This window comes from Sphaeramia orbicularis, chromosome 4 (assembly GCF_902148855.1).
Source record: "Sphaeramia orbicularis chromosome 4, fSphaOr1.1, whole genome shotgun sequence".
Taxonomy (NCBI): domain Eukaryota; kingdom Metazoa; phylum Chordata; class Actinopteri; order Kurtiformes; family Apogonidae; genus Sphaeramia; species Sphaeramia orbicularis.
Window position 1 is genome coordinate 52,548,664 of NC_043960.1, and position 24,923 is coordinate 52,573,586.

The window sequence follows — 24,923 nt, forward strand, 5'->3', positions numbered from 1 at the left end:
TCAATTATTTTCTTCAATTCAATTAATGATTGTTTGCAAAAGTGAAAAAAAAAAAGTGAAACGGACATGTCTGATAATGACAAATGACAAAAAATATATAAGTAAAAGAATATATAAAAAAATTTAATAATATAAAATTATCCATATAGAAATAATAACAATGACAACAGTAAAAAAGTATATATAAAAATATCTGAAAAAAAAGTGTGTGTGTATATTTTCTGTTTTTTTGTCTAAGTATTTTCATCTCGTTGCATTTGCATTGTAACATCTTGTAACGGCTTTTTGCCTTGTTCTGTTTTTCATGCTGTTTGCATTTTTTTACAAGTTAAACATCATTTTCACCCCATTACATTGTTTTCCTACATCACTTTAGCGCCATTATATCTTTTATGCTATTTTGTTCATGTTTTATATTTACCTTGTTTTAGTTTTGTTCTGTCTTTTACATTGTTTGCATCATTTGTGACTCTCTGTTCATTTTCATCCAATTGCATCTTCCATTGCATTTTTTTACAAGTTAAACATCATTTTCACCCCATTACATTGTTTTCCTACATCACTTTAGCCCCATTATATCTTTTATGCTATTTTGTTCATGTTTTATATTTACCTTGTTTTAGTTTTGTTCTGTCTTTTACATTGTTTGCATCATTTTGTGACTCTCTGTTCATTTTCATCCAATTGCATCTTCTACATAATTTTTGTTTGATTACATCTACATCATTTTCTTCTCGTTACATATTTAGATTGTTTTCATTTTCTGTCATTTACATTGTTTTCAACTTGATGCAATTTGTACGTCATTTTTATCTCCTTACATCTTGTATGTCCTTTTCTTCTTGCATAGTTCTTATGCAGAAGTACATGGTTTTCTTCTTGTTGCATCTTTAACGTTTTCATCTTCCTGGCTTTTTTACATAGTTTTCAATTTGTCATATATTTAAATCTGTTGTCTCTGCGTCTTCTATGACTTTTGCATCTGGGGCATTTCTTCTGGATTTGATGTGGATTTAGTTTCTAAGTTATAAGTTGACATTTATAAACTTCCAGAAAACACTCTTTTTCTATTTTAATGAATAAAATTAATTCATGTATCGTGTTACATACGTGTGTGTGCGTGTTTTAACCTGACAGTTGGTGACCCGGTAAAAACGGCTCTCTGACTCATTGTGGGTCCTGAAGATTGAGAGTGAGCGTCTTTCTGCTTTTAACCCCACTAGAAACATGTGGGAAGAAAATAACCCTGACCATGAACATTTTTTTGGAAAGAAAATGTTAGATCACCCTCAAAGAAAATGTCCATATGTTCAGGGATGGTCAGAGCCAGGAAGACAAGTGTTGACCTTATGCTTTGAGTCAAGTGATTTATATTGCTGCTTGAGGATTGTCCTGATATTATCATTCAAATTCAGTTCATCTGGCTTTTACAAGGAGTCTGTATCTCAAGAGAAAGAATCTGGTCCAAGTATCTTAAAGACAGTAAAAAGTATAGCAGCTACAGGAGAACATTTCATATAAGATACTGTCAGGGGAGGAAGTGATTTAGCAGTTGGTTCACCTCAGGTCTTCTAACATTCAGTAGTTGGTTGGATTGAATTGTAGTAACTAAAATAATGCATAGAATTAGGTCAGCCTTTAAACAGTATGGAAATCATGTACCCAGAGCAGCATCTCTGGAAAAAAAAGGGAAATGGCAGATGGGGTGGGGGGAAAAAAAGTGGCATAATTGTGTAAATGTTAAACTTTGCTGTGAATTGTATTCACACCATGTCAAATGTGGTATGAGAAGTGTATTCCCAAATGAAGTTTAGAAATCAATATTTACAAAGGCCTTCCTTTCATCGTTCCATTATAACAAAATTACTGCTGCTTTGTATGTTTATCTCAGTTTTTTTTTTTAAAGTGGCCTGTGTTTGTGTCAGTGGCCTGTGGATCCATATGGCCTGTCTGGGAGGTGTCCGACTATAAATACGTCTGTGCAGAAACCAAACTATTCCCTTTGCTTTCACACGCTGTACGTGCTAATGCTTATTTTGATTAATACATTGTCATTGTTTTGATTTTGATGGTTACAGCGATGACTCTGGGGGGGAGTTTGGAGATGTATTAAATGGATAACCAGGCAAAGGTTTATACGTTTTCCTAATCCCTTCTGACCTAAGATAAACACTGGTCACTGTTAGTTTAGTCTGGAGGACGCATAGCTATGTGGAACATGTGAACAGGCACATTAGCAAAGACTGCAGCAAATGGGAAAGTAAGAGCGCACCTCAGTGGGATTGTATGTATTGGTGGGAAGCTGATGTGCATTAAGGTAGTGATTCTCAACTGGTGGGTAGCAGCCCAAAAGTGGGTCGCAAACCTGTTTTCAGTGGGTCGCAGGCCTTTGCCTGGGCACAAAATAAAGTTAAGTCATTATGTCCCAGCAACAGTGACATGGACGCAGAAGCACCCACATCTGCAGTTCCTTCAACAATCTCTTGGCTTCCAAAGCCAGTCAATTCTGATTGACTCCCACTTCCAACTCTACATCAGAAACAAACCTGAAGAAGTGGTTCCAGGCACAACAAACCCCGTCCCTCACACATATTGTAGCTTATTTTGGCATTGATCCTGCTGATGTCATCATGTCTTTACGTGTGCTGATGTCAGCATATCAGTTGCCTCTATATATGTGCCAAGTTTGAAGCAAATTGAAACAAAATTGGTGTTTTTACAGACATGTGAAATTTCGCCCACTGTAAGTAAATTAAAAAAAAAAAAAAAAGATTTTAAAAATTCATGCCATTTGATGGTGTGTCAATGCACTAGCTGCTAATTGCGCTAATCGCTAACCCTAACCCTAACCCTAAACTTAACCCTAACCCTGAAGAAAAAGTGACCTTTTCAGCAAAGATATCAATACGTGAACATAACCCCAGTGTGTCAGTCCACTGTCATTGATTCAACTCCATGGGTTTTACTTGTGAATCAATGCTGTAGAAGATGACAGTGTTTCCATGGTAACTACAGAGCCTCTGAATGTCCAAATGGTGATGACCATGAAAAGATGAATAAATGTATTTTACACTAATTGTTTCCATGGATTGATAGGATTAGTGGATCAACAAGTATTAAACAGTTGCATCAGTAGATGGTTTTGGTCGCTGGTGGATATTTGGATGTTTATGGGTTAAAGTTCTGTCTGTGTAACTGGCTCTGCAGCTGAGTCAGACATAATAAATAACAAGATATAATGCAACATATTTTATCGTGGCAGACAGCTCCACTGTTTACACAAACAGCACTGTCAGAGGAGTTGGTCCTGAAGTTTACCAGGATGTAATTACAATACCAAGCCTGTTAGAGCAACTCAACTACATTGATTTTAACATTAGTTCTTATATTAGATTAAATGGTTTGTCAGCTAGTTTACTAATTAGCCCAGATAGTGCTAATTAGTGTGTTTATACATTATGGGAAGCTGACGTTAATACTATCAAGTATGTGTTAACATTTGTTAAGTAAATACTTTGGTGTTGTTGAACCTGTATTTACCCATAGTTTGTTGAAGTGGATGTTGTTTTCAGTAAATTTGTATTAGCTTAGTGATTTAGAGCTGTCAATCTTCCCCAGCTCCATCCTTTTATCTAAATACAGTTGCTTAATTTCCTAAAAAATCCAAGGTGGTTGTGGCCAAGTAATCAACCACAGAGGCTTCATCCAATTTTAGAGTGTGTTCTTCAATGATGCCATGTGAAAACTGTCTTTTTATCGTGCATCCTCATTAATTTTCCTCTGTTGAACCCTGCCACTCACCTTTCCTCCATTTCTCCATCATTTCACAACTGCTCCATCTTCAACCCTTCCCCGCTTCGACCTCTCTGTGCTTCACAACATCCAGTTCTTTCTCTATATAATCATTCTTTATTTTCCTCTTTATCATTCCTCTGTTTTCTTTTTCTTTGCGTCTGTCTTCGTCGACCTCCGTGCTCCCTCTTCTCTGTTCTTCTTTTATTGTGTTTTATCCCCACACTGAGCGATCCCTCCCAGTTTTGTCTTTGCTTCTAATCTCATGTCCCTCCTTTGCTGAACCCCTAAAATCCCTTGTTTTCTTTCTTTTTGCACCACTCCATCACCCCTATCTGTTTCTTTTTTACCCATTATTTCTTCTCTTTCTTTCTCTTCCCCACTTGTTTCTGACTTCTCTTTGCTTTTCTCTCTGTGTCTCTCTGGCCTACAGACGTATTTACCCCCCAGACGACAAGCTGCTGTTGGAGAAGTATGAAAGCCTGCTCTCGGCCGCCTTTCAGACCTTCCTTGCCGGGCGAGCTGCCTCACTTCAAAAGGAAATGAATAATCCTCTGAAACGAATGAAGGCACGTCTGTAGTTGACTGTCGTGCATGCGCGCGCACACACATACACACACACACACAAGGAAAACTCACAGAAAATCCATGCACAAGCACACAATAAGCAGACACTTGTGGACAAGCAAACTCCAAATAGACAAAAACACACATATTTCTCTTAAGATTCAGCCCGCAAAGACAAAAATGGGTGCACAAATAATTCCCTATGTGTGCTGCAGTCCTTCATATTTGTTTGAACATCAGACAGAATGTCCTTCTTCTCCTCTCTATTTACTAAATATTTCCGCTGCCATTCACTCCATCTCCTTGCAAATATTTATTGTGCTGTTTACATGAGCTTTTAAAAGCAAATCAGATCCCACACATCAATGCCATTTTTTCTTTTTTATTTCTTTCTGTTTAAGTTAGTTGTGAAGAGGCTCCTGAGTGGATGCCTTCCCACACATTGTAATGTGTTTCTCTATCCTATAGGTAGAAATATTTAGTTTATGACTAAGCCTCAGGGATGCACATGTGAATACATACAGTGAAAGTTAATACACGCTCAGACACATGAATAGGTGAGTAATATGTGTGTGTTTGTGGAGCAGTAGGGAAGTTATTGTACACATATAAATTCCACAGACTCTCCAGTACTAGGAGGAATGTAACCTTAGCTAAACTTTGAAGCTGAAGGTATGAAGAGACTTTGCAAAAGGAGAGTTGAGAGGCTTGATTTCCATACCTCACAACTCTGCAGGAGAGGGAGAGAAACCAGGGGAAGGGCAAGAATGTGGAGTGTTTAGGTTGTGACAAGGTGATGAGAAAACTCTTAAAGTGGAATGGTAGTAAGATGCCGATAGAGATAGCTGTTTTGTTTTCCACAAATTTTTTTGTGTTTTGCCTCTGTTTTCTTTGTGGAGACCCAGCAATGCACTTTTTTCCCTTTGTATTAGACAAACATTTCACAGCTTTACTAAAAAAAAAAAACATCTGAAAGATCAGTTGCATCATGCTGTTTCCAATCAAGGTAATTATTTAAGGTAAAAAAAAAAAGCCAAAACTTTTTCTTTCCTGGGTTTCAGGAGCATAAACACACTGTGTGGATTGAGAACAATGGAGAAGAGAACAAAAAATAATCCATGTACAAAATGAGGCTAAGCCTGGTTATGTATTCAGAGGAGCATATCAATGAAACAAAACAACACAAAGGAAGCCACTGTGAGGTATTTAACCACAAGGCTGGAAAAAGCATTGATTAACTGGAAAGATGTGAATGAAACAAAAACACTGAACTGCTTTTGGCAACTGAATAATAATAGTGAGTTCCAATAATGAGATTATAAAACACATAAAAAAAGCTCTGGGAGGAGATGTCGTGTTTTACTACTAAACCTTCCTGAACAGCCTGTAGTCCTCTGTGTTTTTTTTTTTTTTTTTTTTTTTAGAAAGTTATTGTGTGTCCTTTGGAGAGGGAAGTCGCTACAGAGAATTTTACAGAGGTGTCAATCAAAGATCAAGGAGCTTCGAAACGCCGGGCCAAGGAAAGTTTAATTTAATCGACACACAGAGATGCAGATCTCGTTCAAAGTAGGAAGGGATAGAGATAATAAGAACAAAGGATGCTCTAGAGTATGCTATCTAATAAAGGGATCATGAGTGACACCTGGGCGATCCTAATGAGAAATCCTAATCTTGGCAATTGATCATAAAAAATGAATATTCCTGAATCTCAATGTATTTATCAGACCACAAATAATTCATTTCAAGCAAATTCATTCTTTACTTTCTTAGTCTGTAGTTTTAAAACTTTCAATTATCAGCAATAAACATGGTTTACTTACGCAGCCGTGCATGCCTATCTTGAAAAATGTGAACACAAGTTAACAAACGCTTTTAGATGAGATGAACTTTACGTTAAGGACGTTTTGATTGTTTTGTGTTGACTGAGCTTGCTGGCTTATTTTGGCTAGTTCTTAGCTTTTCATCTCAACCTTCACAGTCTACTGGTGAATTTTTGGAGGTGTTAACTGGTTTATACTTGGAATATTATGCTGAGTTCCAGGCCAGTTTTTGAGCCTGTAAGCCACGACTTCAAACCACGACTCACAACTTTGTAACGTTCCAGGCAAGTCATGCCAAACTGTTTGAGCGCAAGGAATTGTGGTAGCTAGATGTAAACAAACCAGCATGGTAGACTGTACGTTATGCTAATTTGCAACCATTTCTATTGCCAGAGGTGCTCATTCCTTGCTTATCTGAGGGAAACAGAGGAGTAAAAACGGCGCATAAGGCAAGAGAAGCTGCTATATGTTTTATGTTATGTTATTTGTATATTTGGATTCATATTTGGTATTAATTTATTCATGCACTCAATGGGCAGAAAACTAACTAACACTAGAGTAGCTGCTGATTATGCAGAACATTTGCAGATAAATAATGTTAAAGCAATATCTTGTTTTGATAAACAATTTGCATAAACACCGCATCCATGGGGGCCGCCATTTTTGTTTCATGGGCTACATGTTGTCAGAGCTCCGAACTGGGAGTACAACGATCTAGTACGAGTTCACAGGTGGGAAGTCACGGCTTTGACTGCCATTCTAGTGCATTTTCACCGGTAGAAGGTTGGAAATACACGAGTTACGGGTTGACTGGAACGCAGGATTAATTAGATTGTAAACCCATCATAACAGCAACAAATTCTTAAAAAGCAGTTTTCATACATACATACATTCAAGCTCACCTTGGCATGGTTGATGTGGTTGCCTTCTAAATCTTCCTAGCTGCTTAGCTTAGTTTATTGGCCACCATGTGAAACCAATTACTAATACAGTACAAATGTCTTTATATTCTATTTAGTGTAAAGTATGAAATTCATCGTTGTTTATTAGTTCATTCATTACTGACAATTAAGACACCAACCAAGTTCAGGTGTCAGCAGTAAGAGCAACCATAAAGCCATCTTCTCAATCTGTCTTTATTAAATTATGTTTAACTTGTTTAGAGTCTAAAGGCCTGATTTACTAAAGATTTGCCCGTGTAAAAACATGCGCAAACTTGACTGCGCCCGCAAAAACACGTTGAAGCTTATCTGCTAACAGGGTGCACCGAGGTTTGTGCCTCTCAAATGGGCAAAATAGCTCGCGCAACCCATGTAGCGTGTTTGCCCTGATGAATATGCAATATGGGCGTTTCTGCCAGAACGCGCAAAATATATTTATTCAGCGCGTGCAATGTGATTTACCAAACCTGAAATTGATCGCGGTGGCTGATTTTGCGTCTATATTTAGCGTGTCTGAAAGGCAGGTTTTAACTTCGTGCAAAACTGGCTGCAGTAGTTGTGGTGAGGAGGAGGCATAGGCACAACGCAGAGAACCAATCTGTTCTGGTCACATCAACATTTTTGGAATGACGGAAGAAAAAAAAAAAAATTTGAGACATATGTACACCCCACACACACACACACACACACACTTCATGGGCCTGCCCCCCATGCCCGGTTCCACCAGTGGCACATCACATTAGGCCAGGACCGACTCACAGCCCGACAAACAGCGCTGTCCATGGTGTTGTGACTGGGCTCCTGAACCACCCATATAAGCACTGATGTGGAGGGTTTTCTCTCATGCCCACGGAGCTAAAAGTTTTTGTTCACCATGCAGAGCGACATAAAGAGAGAAGGTATTTATTCCACTAATAACACACTTAACCACTGATAAACAGCAACAGAGAAATACCTATTCACCCCTCTGTGTGGAAAAAGAGCAACTTCATATTTATGAGTGCTGGCATATCCCAGAGCAGTTTTTACAGCGTACTGTCTCCATGATGACAACCAAGAGCGCACGCAAAATCCTCATTTAATTAGGGCGGTCTCCAAGGCTTTGCGCCTGTTGTCATTTGTGCAGGCAATCTTAGTTGATCACCCCTGACACGCAAATCAATAGCACGCACATATTTTAGCGCGAGCAAGCACATTTGCGCCCGTTATTTGCGATCTCAGTAAATCAGGCCCTAAGAGGCACTCCTGGCACAAGTAAACAAAATATAGCACATATGGCATAAAAACTGTCTCAGCTCAATTGGATATAAGGTGCATTCATTGTCAGTACATAAACTATAAGGAATTATGTTAAAGGCAGTGTCTGTAACATTTTCCAAAAAAAACCCCAAAACTATATATTCTTACAATTATAACTATCCTCAGTCATTGCAAGATATAAATGCTAGTGATGAAGATGATGGAAGCTTAGTAAACATGGAGATCTGATGCTTACTATTTGTCAAGCAACAGGTCACACTTATTCCACTGTGTTGTAACAGCTTATTAATGGTTTATGAAGTTTTTACAATTCGACTGTACTCGGAAACCGGTATCTGCATGTAACTTAAATTTACCCAGTGTATATCTTGACATAAGTGATTTTATTTCAAGAGACTTTCCTTAAAATAAAGAAAAAACAAAATGGAGGTATTTCAAATTTAAACTAAAAATGTGGCACAATGCTGTAGCTCATAACTGGAGTAAAGTGCGTACTTCATCATACCACTTTTATTGCTAATTTGGCATTTCTGTCTCAACTCTGCTACTATACATGCTATCCTCATACCTGTCAAGGCTGAAATTCTAGAAGAAACTTCTGCCTTTGCTGGCTTCATAGGCCCTTGAATTGAAAAATTTCATGCATTGTCACAGTATCATAAAACTGTGTTGCAATCCAAGTGGTAACATGCTGATGCATTACAGAGCACCCTCTCTAGCTTTAGTTGCTACAGATAACACAGTAAAGGGTTACACTGGTTTCCAGAGGGTTTGCATCACCCCTCTCACCAATTCCATTCCAGTCAGGTTGACAGGTGTGCATCAAATGGTTACTGCTCTGTGTTCTCTGTCATTCCACCTACTCAGCTGATTCCATCTGTGCTTTGGATTGTAAACAGCAAAGATGTTGCTGAGCAGGTGTGTGCTCACTCGACCTGCGGTGATCTACAAGTAACAACAAAATCCAATCCAAACACTGCAAGTGTTTTTCGGCAGTATTGTACACCTATTGTACATCTGCATTTGTTGCAAATGTACACACAGTAGTGCCTATTAAGTCACTAAGGACACATTAATAAGGATGCAAATATGAGTGGAGTTCCTCTCAGCATCCCTGCACACAACTGCACTTTTAGTCCTATTTTTGTTTTCCTCATTTAAGATAATATTGGACATGTCTTTATTCATCCTACAGTGGGGAAACTACTGTGTTTACTGCAGCAGTTTTATTATTGTTGATATTAATTTCAGTTTTTAAAAATATGATTGAATAACATTTGCAGCACTGTGGGGCCTTGGCGCCCGCTGAGTGCCCCCTCCTTTTTGTATGTGTTAAATTTGCTTTCCATCCTGTAAAACCTGTCAAAAGCTTCCATGTAATCAGCATTGGTGCCATTTGAAGCGGTTATGGGCCTCCAGTGGTTTTTAAACCTTTGAGGTTTGTGAAGTTTTTTGCTTTGTCACAGGTCATGAGTTGGCAGATTTACACTGCAGTTAAAATGTCTGCGATTTGTAAATAGCTGCTGCAAATCAGGACATAGTACTAAATTTTGTGTATGATTAGTAGTTATTAAGCATAAAAATCCATGTAGATTTTGAGGCCACCAGGACCAGCCATATTAACTCATAAAGACCCAGTGCTACTTTTACGTCAGTTCCCAAATAAGTTTTTCTCTCTAAGCTCTCATACATGGTTTATCTCCATTTATTATATTATCCTCTGCATTTTGCATTTTTCACTGTAAATCTTGGCCCTCGTGGTGCAAAATTAAAATATATTATTTCATATGAATTTATAATATTGAAAAATGACCTAATGGTATCGTTAATGTGTTTACTACAAAAAGTTCTGAAATTACGCTTAAGATATCAATATTTTGGTTTGTAGAGATATGAACTAAATTTGTTTACATCATGTCATTGGGTCACTGTGATTATATGAGTCATTTTCAGTCATCACATGGAAAACTAATGCAAAAAAAGGTGATTCTGAAACTTATGAAAGTATGAAGTTACAATGTTGTGTTATGTTTACTGCCATTTCGTTAGCCTCATAGCATAATTGCCTAACTCGTATACAAATGGACAAAAGTATTAGGACACGTTGAATTCAGGTGTTTCTTTTCTAACAGGGGTCTGGGATATAAAACAATAGTGACTAATGTCATAATGTAGTCATCTTCTTCTAATGAGCAGTTTGACCCGGATGGACATGATCACTCAAAGAGGTTTTTACTGTAACAGTTCTACACCAGCAAAGTATGTGAGAGAAATATTCATGGTGTACACATGTCCACCCAGCACCAGCAGAGACAGGCAGGGTCACACTGACCTTTTCATGGACCCCAGAAAGCAGCTTGATGGCTAATCTGAGAGAGAACAATCACTTTTCATCTGTATTGGAGCTGCACGTGGGAGCTTTTTATGCCCCAACCGTGAAGCAACATTAATCACCTTTGCCTGCATTTCAGTTACGGCCAAATGGCCAAGGCCCCAACATATTGGCGACAGCCGTGACGCTGCCTTTTCCAAATTCAGCTTCTGTCAGCGCTGCCAAAGTGCGATGCATGTTTGGCCAGAGCCTTTTTTTTAAAAACCCCAGATAAGGTTCATGTGTCTGTGAAGTCCAACTTTTTCATCCCTTCCCCCCACCCCTTTTTTAATAACTCAGGTTTGTTTTCTCACACTTGGTTTTCACTTCAAAGCCATTAAAGATAAGAAACATCAGAGCATTTAAATTATTCCTTATCAGTATGTTATCAAGATTTAACTACCCTGTTACTCTTTAGTGGTGCTTTATACTTGTTTGTAATGTGATAAACATTGACACTTTTGGCACATTCTCATCTTCCTTGTGTTGTTGGGGTTTTTTTTCTGTATGTGAAGGAGGAGGACATCTTGGACCTACTGGAGCAGTGTGAACTGGACGACGAGAAGCTAATGGGCAAATCCTCCAGGCAACGGGGCCCTAAGGTGGGTGAGAGAGACAGAAAGAGCAAGAGATTCAGGGAGACTCTGAAACTAAGGGAAGACAGTAAATAGGGGTCACATGCCTCTAGGGACTCAAGCAAAAGTGCAAAGAAGAGTGTCAGAAAGGGAAAGGGGTGAGGGTGGGGGTGGGGTGTCACAGGTAGATGCCTGGAGCTAACGCCCACAGAAAGCACATAGGACGTGATTCAGAAAAATAAAGAGGAGGGGTAGCGGGATAGGCAGGAAAGAAAAGAATCAGAAAAAGGCCCAAAGAAAAGAGCCAACTCCCCTAGGGGACAGCTGTCAGCCTGCCTCTCTCCCTCTCTCCATGCTATCTTTCTTTCTGTCTATCTCCCCCTTTTTCTCTCTTATACTGTCACATACACCTATACACCCCCTCCATTTCCCACGACAGCACATTATTCCCTCCATCACCTTGCTTCCCTCCCCTCCCTTCACCTCTCCATCCCTTTTCTCTCCCTTGCACATCTACATCCATCCCTCACTCGAAGGCTAAATTGGCTGGAACACTCAAAGAGTGTGTTAGGGACTCGACAGGGCAGTTCGGAGCTGCATTAGAGAGGCCTTAGCTGGAATGAGGACTTGTTCAGATGCAATCACTGTTGTCCAAACTAATTTGTGCCCCGTCAGTTTCGATGTTGCCGAGTGTACGGAGGGAGACATTGAGAGCTGTTATGGATAGATTCACTCCTTGGGGTGCAGTGCTTACAAGCCATCTGGTGAAACTGAACCAACCAGTGTGCGAAAGAAGAGAGGAGTAAGGCAAAGAGATTAGAGGCAGGATTTTGAGGGAAGGCTGGAGTGCTAAGGTTTATTATTGCTGAGGAAATGTTCAGACGGAAGAGGACAAAATAGAGAACAGGAGAGAAAACAAGTGCAATAGTGAAAGCACCATGGCTAGACCACATTTAGCCCCCACATCCCTTTTTTTTACTTCTGACTTTTCCTTCATTTATTGCTTTATTTAACAGGGACAGTGCTCATTAATCAGCAGAAACATAAAAAGCTGTAAAAGAGCCAGAGTTAGCCAACGGGGCTCATTTTCATCTGTTGTCTCTGGCCTGATGGTGAAAAACAGCCTAAAAACAGAAACAATCCTGGGTTTCCCTTGGGTTTAGGGGGGCTTAGGGGCTGTCTGGGTTCCGGTGTGTTCTCTATGTTTGTGGAGGACTGGTCAACAGCGTTGCCACCAGTTTTTGTTTTGGAAGATCATAACACCATAGTTTGATGTAAATGTTGCAGAAGTGGACTCCAAAATGAGGCCAGTGAAGTCTCTTAAAATGATAATACCACTGATGGTGGGTGGTTCCAAAAAAACCTGCATTTCTCCTCATTCTGGTCTCAGCCATTTCATTTGGAATCTCTAATAAGGGATCTTTTCTGTTTCCTCCACTGAATAAGATATTAGATATCAAACACTTTGTCTGCCGTGCTTGGCATTGGTTGACAGGTCAGTGAAGCCTCAGTTTTGTCCTGACAGAAAATTTAATTGTAGTTATGGTTAATATGTTTCACTTAAAAGAATGTAAGATGACTTTGCTACACCCATTTAAGCCATAAAACATTAACCAACGACTAATTGTGATATAATTAAGCCAATAACCATTCTGTTGTTATTCATATCATACTGTCTACAAGCTAAGGGCAGGTAACATTTCCATAGAACTTTACCAACTGCCTCCATTAGATCTGGTAAAACTCATTTTGGTGCTTGAGTCCTGCACCTAAGCCTTATAATAATTGGGAAAACCCAGGATGTTATGTATAATCTAGGTTATGTTTGATCTTATGCACAGCTGAGGCAACCCAATCCAGGATTTTTAAAGCATGCTTATACGAGTGTCACTGTAGTCCAACTTGTCAGCCAGTATGTTAAATATGGCATGACTTTTGCATTTCTATATAATTCAGCTGTGGTTCGCTTTATTTTTCCCTCCTATGATTCCGTGCATCATTTAATATTTGTCCCATTCTCATCTCTCCAGCTTCCTCTTTTCACACGTTCTCCATCCAGTTTCTTTCTCTCTCCCCATCTGTTCAGTGCTGCTCCTCCTCCCTTTGTCTTTCCGTCCACTGCTTATCCACAATCTGTTTGTGTTTCCTCCTTCACCATTTCTATGTTCAGTGTCTTTTTCTCACTCCATGTTCATTTCCGTTTTGACTGTCTATTCAGCGCCTCTGTCCCCTTCTCTGCTCATACTCTAATTCACCTTGTCGCCATCTTTATTTCACTCCCCATCAATCTGATGTTCCCATCTTCCCTTTTATTTTGCTCTCTTGTATTTAATCTCTCTTTGTCTCTGCCCTCCTCCATCACTCACCCACACATGACTACCCAGCGGTGACTGTGCAAGTCCTGTGATCACTTCCTGCCCATTAATTTTGGGCGGACCTGACAGTGCAGCCTGAGCTAAGCGTTGAATAACAGATGTATAAATGCTTTATTAATGCTATCAGTTTGTCCCCCTGCAGGATGTGGAACAGACACTCATTTTAATGAACTCAAAACCAAAATAAAGCATGACTGTTTTAAAGACTGCAAACATGAGGATGATACAAATAATTTTAAAGAAAGAGCATGACAAAAATAATTAAAAGGCCAAGGGCAGTAGTCCACTCTTTATTTTGTTCCACAGTATCATAAAACTACCGACAAAGCACAAATTATCAGTTTGTTACTTGATGACAATAGTTATTTTAACCAAACCTTCACCTAATTTACATAAAATTTCACTCACATATATCCCTGTGAGACATGACCATAGATGACCGCAGATCATCGGGTGTATTCACAACTGGGAAGTCCTTTGGTCCGCTTATTTGGTTCGGATAGAATGCATACTTTATTTTTTTCGTTTTGGTCGGATTGCATTGTCATTGCACTTTTTGCTAGTGGACCAAAATTTACAAACAGAAGCAATCATGTGACGAACTGCGCTGGCATTGGACAGAAAAGGCAGGGTGGGGTGAATCGGAGACTGTGGGTGTTAATGACTCGGTCCACTTGTTTGGTTTGAATCAGAATTTGCATGTTTGTATACACACCAAAAAAAAGTCTGGACTTTCCGCGGAAATGAACTCTGGTCTGTTTTGAATGGACCAAATGAAGTAGGTCTGAATACACCCATATGTTTAAACCCTTAGTTGTCTGAAAACACTTATGAGCCACCAAAACCTCCTGCCATGGACTATAGATGTTTTGATGTTCAGAATGAAAAAAGAGCACAGAGAAGGAGGAAAAATGTATGTTTCCTCTCAGTATACTTGAATTACAATATGCTAAAATATAATTATGGAATATTCGCCCAATGATGTCAAAAAACTACCAAGCGCTGCAGCTTTAACTGACCATTCTATATTCACATGGGGCTCTCCAATGTTAAAGAAAGTGAAATACAATCCCTGCCACTGCCCCAAAGTTGAAGGAGTTTGTCCTTGGCCCGTGTCTTACCCTAGTTTCATGAAAATCTGCCCAGTAGTTTTTGCCTAATCCTGCTGACGAACAGGAGTGATCACATAACCTCCTTGGCAGAGGTAATCACACATACCAACTGTGAATTTAGTGTTTACAGAATCAGTCAGGTCATATTTGTTCAAGGTATGAAGCCACTCCTGCTCCTATTTATAGAGACAGCCAGGCTTATAAACACTGAATGTGTAATTGTGTATCTGTGCATAATGAGCTTGTAAGCAAACATACACACATGTGGGAATGTGGGCTTGCAGTTTGAGCACTAGGTCTCTCAGTGACAGATGGTAATGGGCTGAGGGTGAGGAGAGGCTGAGGGAGGTTGACAACATCTCAATGTCTTCATGTTTAAGTGGGTGTGTGTGTATGCGTATGTGCGTGTTCTTGTACTTATGTCCTTGGGAGAGCGTATTTGAGTTTCAGACCTTTGGAAGAGGACATTTTCCAAAATGAGGTCATTTTGGATGGTTTAGGGTTAGGTAGCAAACGCAGTCACCGGACGGTCCCACAAGGATAAAAGTAGAAGGATGTTTGTGTGTGAGGAAGAGGAGGTAAAAAAAAGATGACTGGATGTGCGTCGTCCTGTCTGTTGTTGTGTATGTGGAACTGTGACTTCCATTTTTGTAGATTCTGAATCTTGAATTGTAATGCTTAAAGACCTTTGAATATTTTTGTGGTGATTTCCAACATGGGCTAGACCTTTCTGTGTGGAGTTTGCATGTACTCCCTGTGTTTGCATTTGTTCTCTCTGGGTTCTTCAGGTTTCTCCCACCATTCATAGACATTCACTGATAGGGTAATTGGTTAATCTAAATTGCCCATAGGTGTGAATGTGACAGTGATTGGTTGTTTGTTTCTATGTGACAGCCCTGCAATGAACTGGCGGCGCATCCAGGGCAAACCCCACTTTCGCCCAAATCGTAGCTGGGATAGGCTCCACCCCCGCGACTAGGGATGGGAATCGATAAGAATTTAATGATTCCGATTCCATTATCGATTTTGCTTATCGATCAGATTCCTTATCAATTCTCATTGGGTGAAGTAATAAAAGAGTACAAACGGGTGTGTTTGCATTAACTGTCTTTTATATTTCCACCTCTACATAGAAAATATATCACATACAGTGTGCACAAATAATAACAGATGACACCGGGCCTAGTCTGGCAGGGGGGGCAGTGAAAGTGAAACTTAAGACGCATGGAACCGGCTCGGCTCAACTCACATTGTTTTGCACCTTATTTCCTTTCCCCTACCCTTGGAAACTTGTATTTTTGAGGGAGCACGACGTTTGTTGCCTGCACCAGAACCGGGTCGTGGAAGGATATGACTGTCAACAACAAAGACAGAGCAATTCAATAAAAAGTAAAACATTTGTTGAGAATTATCATACTGGAGAGATTTATAAATAGTAATTTATCATCAATGTTTTGTCCACCATTGAAAGAAGATGAAAATAGTAATGGTCTACATTAATGTGAAAACATATACACAAATTTTAGTCAAGCAACATCTGATTTTCTTTGGGAAAGACCCCAAACACTCTGCAACCACACAGTGCTCCCACAAACCCACCACCCATACATGTAGATGTAGGATAGAATCAATATTTAGAGCAAAAACATTTTTTGGCCCCAGTAACAATAAGCAGGTGCAGGATTTAGATTTTTGAACAAACCATTTGAAGGAGGTATGTGTTAGAATAAGGCCTTTATGATCTTAATGATCAAAAAATGATCAAAAATGATGATGATGAAAAATGTGTGTGTGGGGTGGGGGGGGCGCACATGCACGGTTCGGGTGGGGGCTCAGCTTTTGGCATGGTTTCCGTCCTACTTATAATACTATGGGGGGTACGGGGCAGTCCAGTCCCCCCCCACAGAAGTGAAAGTGAAACTTTATGCCTTTTATCTTTTCCCTACTGCCTGAAGCTTCACAAACTTTTTTTTGAGAGGGCAGGACATTTGCCCTGGCCTATTATTATATTATACATATGTATAATAAGTCTAATGCGATGGTGATGATTTAATTTGTATTAAATGTTTGGTGTGGTGGCATGGATTTTGCCATGGTGCTGTGCCATGGCAAAACCTTACCAGCAGAAACGCTGTTTAGTAAAAGCTTTGTGCTTTTAAGTTTCTAAAATGAGTTTTGCTGACGACTTGACACACACCTGCAGTGACTGAATTTGGGTAATGACATCTCAGATGAGTAATCCAGAACCACAGTGTTGAAAGTACTTGGATTATTACCTGCCCCCAAAGGGGAGGCAAGGGCTACTTTTTTTGGTTTGGTTTGTTTCTTTGTTTCTTTTTTAACACTTTAGCAGCAAAACTATTGGTTGAATTCATACCAAATTGGGTTTATAGATTACCAGTGACCTGGAGTAGATATGATTACATTTAGGGAAAAGTAGGTCAAAGTTCAATTTTTTATGAATTTTTAAAATCTTTCATTTTTCCCATTTACTTATAACGAATGAAATGTGTGTATGTTGTCTATGTCTATGCTGACATCAGCACACGCACAGACATGATGACATCAGCTGGATCGATGCCAAAATAAAATACAATACATGTGAGGGGCGGGGTTTGTTGTGCCTGGTACCACTTGTTTTGTTGAGTGTAAACTGGATGAATCTTTTAGATATGTACATTCTGCCATTACATGACAGGCTCCAGGAGGTAATCCATATGATCCTTTTCTCAAACTGTATTTAAGGAGCCACATGGGACAAAGAGACAAGTCTGACATTAGGACATTTTATGCCAACAACTGTTTAACCCTTTAATGCTTGACATCACTGCAGTGGACAGTTATTCAGTCTTTAGTTAAAGCTACATTATTTTCAGTAATGATATTTTCTATCACTGCTCTAGAGTTTCTTAGAAAATATCTGGTTCAGACATTAAATGTGCTAAATCTTACATAGTTTAATAAGATGAATCAGGAAACAAATGAACAAAGTGCTGGTTAGCTCATGTTTTCAATCTATATCATGGTGTGTTATTACACGTATGTGTTGGTTTATGTACATTTATTCAATAGTTTTATAAATGTTCCACTGATAGAACCTGTAAAGTGAATGTATTGTCATGTGCAGACAGTGTTTTGAAGTAGATCTGGTAGATCTGAAACAAACATTTCTTTTGAATGAAACCCATTCTCTCATTAATTCTAAGAATTTCTCATTTTGACCCAAGACTATCTTAGAAACTACAACCAACCAGCACTTTGGACTTAATTTTTCTTTATTAGTGACTCAAATTTGGTAAGGTTTAACTACGTTTATTCTGGAAGCATTTTACTTGTAGACCAGTGTATTTTTTATACTCACTGTAAATGACACTTGAATTTCCCCACAGTGAGATAAATAAAGTCTTATCCTTATTTACTGTTTAATGAATCCAAAACATGTGGTTACAAAGAAATTATCTAATATGCTACAGTTTAGGGAATAGTTTGTTCACAGTTTAATCCTTATGGTCTTAGTTATTTTGTTGGTGACTGAAGTTTCACAGAATATAATCACTGATTCACCACAGTGGACAGTTACATTTCACACTGGAATATGTTTTCTTTAAGCAGCGGTATGTTCTGTTTGTGGAAAGAGCTTTATGGATGTGTTTATTCATAAGAAGTTAATACCATTATGTATTTAACTGTTCATGCATGGAATCCACTACAGTGAATACCTGGGTGTTATGCTAAAGAAATAAGATACTGAAGAAGTATGATTTGGATATGTTTTATTTCCAAATCATACTTCTTGAGTATCTTATATTTCTTTATTAACAATTCATGCATTAACAGATTAAACAAAATGAGTTGTAAGTCACCAGCATTAATAGGTTTTCTACTTTATTCTTATTGTCCTTCCTGAGTTATTTGCTTTTTTGTAACTGAAACATTTTTCCGCTGATAAAATTTGCAAGCTGCTGAAAACCAGCAGACAAGCTGTGATATGAGCTGCAGCAGCTGTGATTTATTGACAGTGAGTGAAATTAGAATGTGAGTTTCATCATTTGGAATGCATTTAGGCTAAGTATAAAAATAAAATAACGCCATGTTGTCAGTATGAACGTTAGGCTTTTTTGGTGAATTGTGAAACTCAAAAAATGTTGCTTAAGGAAAGTTAGTGAGTTACAGTAACCACCACTGTGGAATTTTTCAAATCAGTCTCCATTGTATCCAGGTTAGACATATTTTAACATACTGATCATCGACACTGCATTAAAGAGAAGATTCAGATCCAAAACAGAGCATCTGAAAACACTTTATATTCCATTTCTGGGTGCCTGACTTTATGTTTTCCATTATGTAAATAAAGGCCTGACCACCATAAACCGATTTTTACATTTATTAATAAAATTCACCTGAATATAATAAAAAATACATTTAACACTCAAAAATCGCTGGGGGAGAACTCCTAGACCCCTGACGAATGTGTGTTGTTGCCCCCACCCCCACCCCCACCCTCCGTGTGCCACACAGAAACTGTTCATACATAGACATGTGCCTTTTGTTGATTGACCATGACTTGTGATGTGTAACCAGTAAGACTGTGATATTGCTCAGGACCAACAAAGACAGATTTTTAAAATTGTATAGCTTTCATTTAACCTTTTTTTAACTATGAAAGGCTAATTGAGATTAAAAGCGATAACATTAATGTACACTATTGACTCTTCTTATGAATAACTGTGACAATGTGATTTATTCTTGATAGATAAAGTGTAATTGGGACTCAGTATGTAAGCATTGCACCTGGTCAAAGGTGATACTGATGTGTATAAATAGGAATAAAAAGAGGAATGAGTCTGAAAATAAAATTATTCCAACGTCATGGGCAACAGTGTAGTTCCACGTAGGCTTTACTTTGGAGTCACAGTTCCCATTTAATAGCCCATTAAATCTGTGCTTGTAGATTTCTTTGCAACTTTTTTGGTCCAAAATCCATACTTGTTTTGACGAGTTCCACAACAGAGTTCACAGGTTTCAGACTTGTTAACTGTTTTTCTTCCCATACAAACCCAAACTTACTGGTCTACATCTGTTGGAATGACTTTAATAATTACAGTCTCTCTGTCTCAGGATCTGTTTTCTCCATGTGTTCCTAAAGTCAGAACAGAACAGGGAAAGAAAGCTTTTAAATGTTCTGGTTCCACTGCCTGGAACAACCTGCAGAAGGAGACCAAACTGAAGGAGCTGGTCTCTGTAAATACTGTACAGTCAAAGACAAAGGATAAATCTGGATGTAGAGGTTTTGCTAATTGATTAATTTGGGTTCTGCTTGGAGATGCTTTTAAGGAACATTATTGTAAACTTTTAGTACCTTTGAATTCATGATGGTTCATATGTATGTTCTTAGTTAAGTGTTTTAGAACTGAGTTTTATTATGTGTTCTATGTACATTTTTAGTGTGGATGTATGGATGAAATCTCTACTGTCTGTAACTTCTGCTGCTGCTGTCTTGGCCAGGAAACTGCAAAAGACATTTTTAATCTCAGCGAGTTTTTTTAAAGGTTAAAAAATAAAAATCCCAAACCAGTAATTTACAGAATCATGAAGTGGCAAATACATCCAACACATATTCATTGGAATTAAATAAGCATATCATTATCCTCATAGCATAATTATCTAAGTCATACAGTATATGGACAAAAGTATGTGGACATGTTGAATTCAGGTGTTTCTTTTCTAACAGGGGTCTGGGATACAAAACAATAATGACAAATGTTATAAAATAATTTTAAAGTGGGATAAATATCATAAATATTGATGTTTATTTCTCAAATCATCATGAACAGGACATCTTACAACTGTAGACGTGATGTGTCCCAATGTTTATGTCCATATAGTATATAAAGATCAATATTTCCTTTTCAAGTTTAATGGGAGATTTTTCTTCCAAAGTGAGATGAAAGTAGATGGTTAGTTGTGGTAGAAAATTATTATTTACAGTCAAAGCATCCAAATATTTTAGAAATTTAGAGGAAGAACATTTAAGATCATAGTCATGGATAAAAAAACAAAATCAATGTTGAGAGAAATTAAGTCAAAACCATCTCATTTTGGAAGCAAAGATAATAATTTAACCCAAACTAACCAAAGCATTGATATTTATCCCAAAATAAAACTATACTTTGACATTAGTCATTGCTGTTTTGTATCCCAGACCCCTGTTAGAAAAGAAACACCTGAATTCAACGTGTCCACATACTTTAGTCCATATAGTGTATGAATTAGGCAATTATGCTTCGAGGCTAGTGATATAGTAACTGTAAGAAAGTGAATATCCTTCAGTCAGTCCTGGTGGACTATTCATAGTGTGTTACTGAGTCGTGCCTATATATGTGTTTCCATGTGTTCTTGGCAGCCCTTGACCGCCATGCCAGAGTGCAGCCAGACCCCCAGACGTCAACGACCAGACTACCTGGCAGATTTCACCAGCGGCAGCAGTGCAGACAACTCATGCTCCTCCTCGGATGACGAAGAAGAGGAGAGGAGGAAAGCGGAGGGAAGAGGAGGAGGAGGGGGAGGAGAGAAGAGGGAGAAGAAGGTTTCCTATGACCTTGGGGAGAGCAAAGAGAAGAACTTGGCCGAGCGCTCAGGTAAAACCAGGATGATGCATCGATGTGTTGAAAGTAAAAATGGCTTTAGAGCATTGACAGGGCCTTGTTTCCAGCCTTGCTTCTCTCATGTTGATTTTGTTTTTTACTTGTTTGGTCTTGTTCTCTTTTCCTCCCGCCCTGTTTGTTGACTTCTTTGTTTTTGTGCAGGAGCTCTCCGTCTGATTACAGTGGCTGGTTTACCTGCCAAAACAAGCCTGTTACATGTTTACACTCAGAACAAATCACACACCTACAAATGTACACATCTTTCAACTTTCTGTTGTAGAATCTTCAGCTAGGCCACTTCTCCAGTTTTTCTTACTTCACTATGGTAGAGATGGCGTCCCAGCAGGAGAATAACCAGAGTACATGTGTCTGGGGCCGGCCAGTCAAGGGCCTCATTATCCTAATCCTGACATGTACGGGCGGCCATGACTCAGGAGGTAGAGCGAGTTGTCCAATTACCGAAGGGTTGGCGGTTCGAATCCTACTCTGTCCTAGTCACGTGCTGTTGTGTTCATGTGCTGTGGTGTCCTTGGGCAAGACACTTAATCCACCTTGCTTCCAGTGTCACTCACACTGGTGTACGACTGTTCAGTGGTGGTGGCAATGTAGTTTACCACCACCAGAGTTGGAATGTGAGAGCGAATGAACAATGGATCAATAACCTTAAGTGTCTTGGGTGTCTTGAAAAGCACTGTAGAAATCTAATCCATTATTATTATGTTTTTGTTTAGTCTGTAGGGTTTGTCTTTTCATTGTTAGTCAAACTATTTACACAATTATTCAGTGTTTTCATCTTGTTGAATAAGAACTTAGATTACACCCATTTTTTTGTTTCAATGTTAGCCAAATAGCATACACTAGCATCCAATTAAAATAAAAAAGTCAACAAACAAAGGCGCAAGTCATAAAATTACAGGTGTTTTTATCTTGTTATTTATTGATTTACTGTATCTTTTACAACATTTGCATCTTGTTCTGTTCTGCCTTTAACAATATTTGTTTTTGTTTTTTTTCATCTTGTTGCATCTCACATTTTCATTTTGGTGTGTTTTTTGTTTTGTTTTTTTGCCTTTTTTGTCATGTTCCATCTTTTACACCATTTCCATTTTGTTATGTCTTCCACATAATTTTCATCTTCTGTTTTTTATGCCATTTTCATCTCATTGCATCTTTTGTGGTGTTTTCTTTTCTCCTTTGTATATTTCCTCACTTCGTTCACCTTATTTAATCTTGTATGTCACTTTTATGTCACTTTCATCTTGTTACATCTTTTTGTATGTTTTCATCATGTTTCCTCTTTTGTGACGTTCTCTTCTTGTTTTCATCTCTTTACCTTTTTTTGAATAATTTAACACCACAGAACCCTCTGGTTTTTCCCATCTTCACTCCAAGACCAAATCTCAGCCTTTTAGCTTGAAAGAGATAATAATTTGACTGATTTGTCGTCTGATAATTATTAAGACTGACTGACATGAACAGTTTAATCTTGACAAAATTTTGGGCCATATTGCTCAGCTTTACAATGATGCAGTAATGAAAGTGGAATCGGTTCTATGATGCTGCTAGCGCATGACATCCTCCTCAGCCTGGCACACTTGCCTGGCACACTTTCACACTTCTGCAGTTTGTAAAATATATTCATGGCTGTACAGCACATTTCCATATATATATGCACATCAGCTCACTCTTTTTAAAATACAACTGCTGAGTTTTGCTTTGATCGGAGCCTGCAGTGCACTTCCACACACATAAGCAGCAAGTTGTGATGGCTGGACGAGGTAGAAGCAACATTACAGATGTTCATCAGTATGGCGGTATTTATATGCCTAACTGATTTTAATTAAAATGTGAGCAGGGTGATCCCAGTCTGGGACTCGAGGGATATGGCTCAGTGTTGCTGATCTCTCAAGTAAAGGCGAGCTCTACCCTGGCAGCTGTAGTCGCACACAAACAGACGCACAAATGACGAAGTGTCCTGAAGAATGCGTTTGTAGAGAATGGAAGGTGAATGAGGAGGTCGAGATGAAGAGAAGAGGAAATGAGAATGAAAGAGGAGGGAAGAGGAAAAACACTTTGGTTGTTTACCTTGAAGACACCTTGAGTTTAATGCTGAAATATTCCCCATTTTATAGGGAGAACGATAAGTCCATAGGACATTTCCTGCTAAATTCACACATGACGACTCACTTTGAGCTGTGTCTGAAGTGAAGAAGAGGCACTTTTCACAGCCGTTTCCTGTATCGCTGACCTTGGAACAAGAAAAATTCTCCACTTGCCTTTCAGTTTTACTGCTCAGTCGGGCAGACTGTTGCATGAGCTCATTCTATTTGTCACAAAATAACAGACAAAGACATGTGGAAGTCCAACTTTTTGGATTTTGTGTATGTGAATATGTGTGCAAAGGAAAAAGAGAGAAAGAGAGCCCAGCGCTGCCAAGCCCTTCTCCATACCAACCCACCAAAGGGCTACGAGGACTAAGCCCCATAATGCTCTCATTTGGCAATGGACATAGCTCAACAGGGTCCACAGCCACACACAGACATGTATATAATCACTTGTGTGTGCACTTGTGATTTCAGATACATACACACGTGTTGCACGAACTGAAAACACACAACATACTGGCTGGTGGACAAGCTGGAGGAGATTCAAGGGTGATGGAGAGTGATTTTTAGCTTAATTTTCCATGTGCTTGCATGTGTCTGTCCATCACATGCCTGTGTGTGTGTGTGTCGTACAACCCCAAATCAGACAGAGATGGAACAGTATATATAAAAAAACATTCTAAAAAGAATGATTAGTAAAGTATATTTGACCACTTTAACACTGAAAACAGTACAACAAAACATTATGTGACGCATTGTGCAAATTTAGTTTTACATTTATTATCGGTTTTGATTCCAAAAAAAGTTAAAGCATGTACCACTTTGTAATTTAGCCATTTTTTTTCACAACAGTCAAAATATGTTTCGGAACCCCTGGCACCAAGTGATGAAGTGTTTCAGGTTCATTTTATCTTATATTTTATGTAAACAAATCTTTAGTTGTACAACAGTAATGCATCCTCATTCATGATGTTCCATGTATAAAGGACTAGACCTTTCCTGGATGTTGCTTTTGGACCAAATCACATTTTCACTCATTTGTTCACATCACCTGTTTCAAGTCACAGTGTTACTTCGTTATGTTAAATCATTAATTGTCCCAGATGGCTCCTGTTCCAACCTTTTCTGGAGGTTGTTGCAGATGAATGAGAGGAATGTGTGTATATTTACAGATAAAAGGAGGTCGACCAGACAAAGTGTGAAATACGTTGTGTTCATCCGAGGGTTGCAGCTAATGATTGGATTGATTAATAAAATATCAGTAAAATGTTAAAAACAAGCTGATAATCTCAAAAGTCTTTTTTGGTTCGACAAGCCAAAGTTTACTTCAGTTGACTCTCACAGAAGAGGAAAGAAGAAGA

At 38.7% G+C, this 24,923-nt stretch overlaps 1 protein-coding gene across 2 annotated transcripts in view; it reads left to right on the top strand.

The window, feature by feature from the left end:
- Nucleotides 1–24,923, top strand: part of ttll7 (tubulin tyrosine ligase-like family, member 7) — a 154,574-nt gene that overhangs the window by 87,006 nt on the left and 42,645 nt on the right. For both annotated transcript variants that reach the window (XM_030132505.1, XM_030132506.1), the window contains exons 13-15: nt 4,226–4,361; nt 11,267–11,353; nt 21,217–21,451. In XM_030132505.1, the coding sequence (XP_029988365.1) occupies nt 4,226–4,361; nt 11,267–11,353; nt 21,217–21,451 (458 nt within the window). The remainder of the gene's footprint in view (nt 1–4,225; nt 4,362–11,266; nt 11,354–21,216; nt 21,452–24,923) is intronic.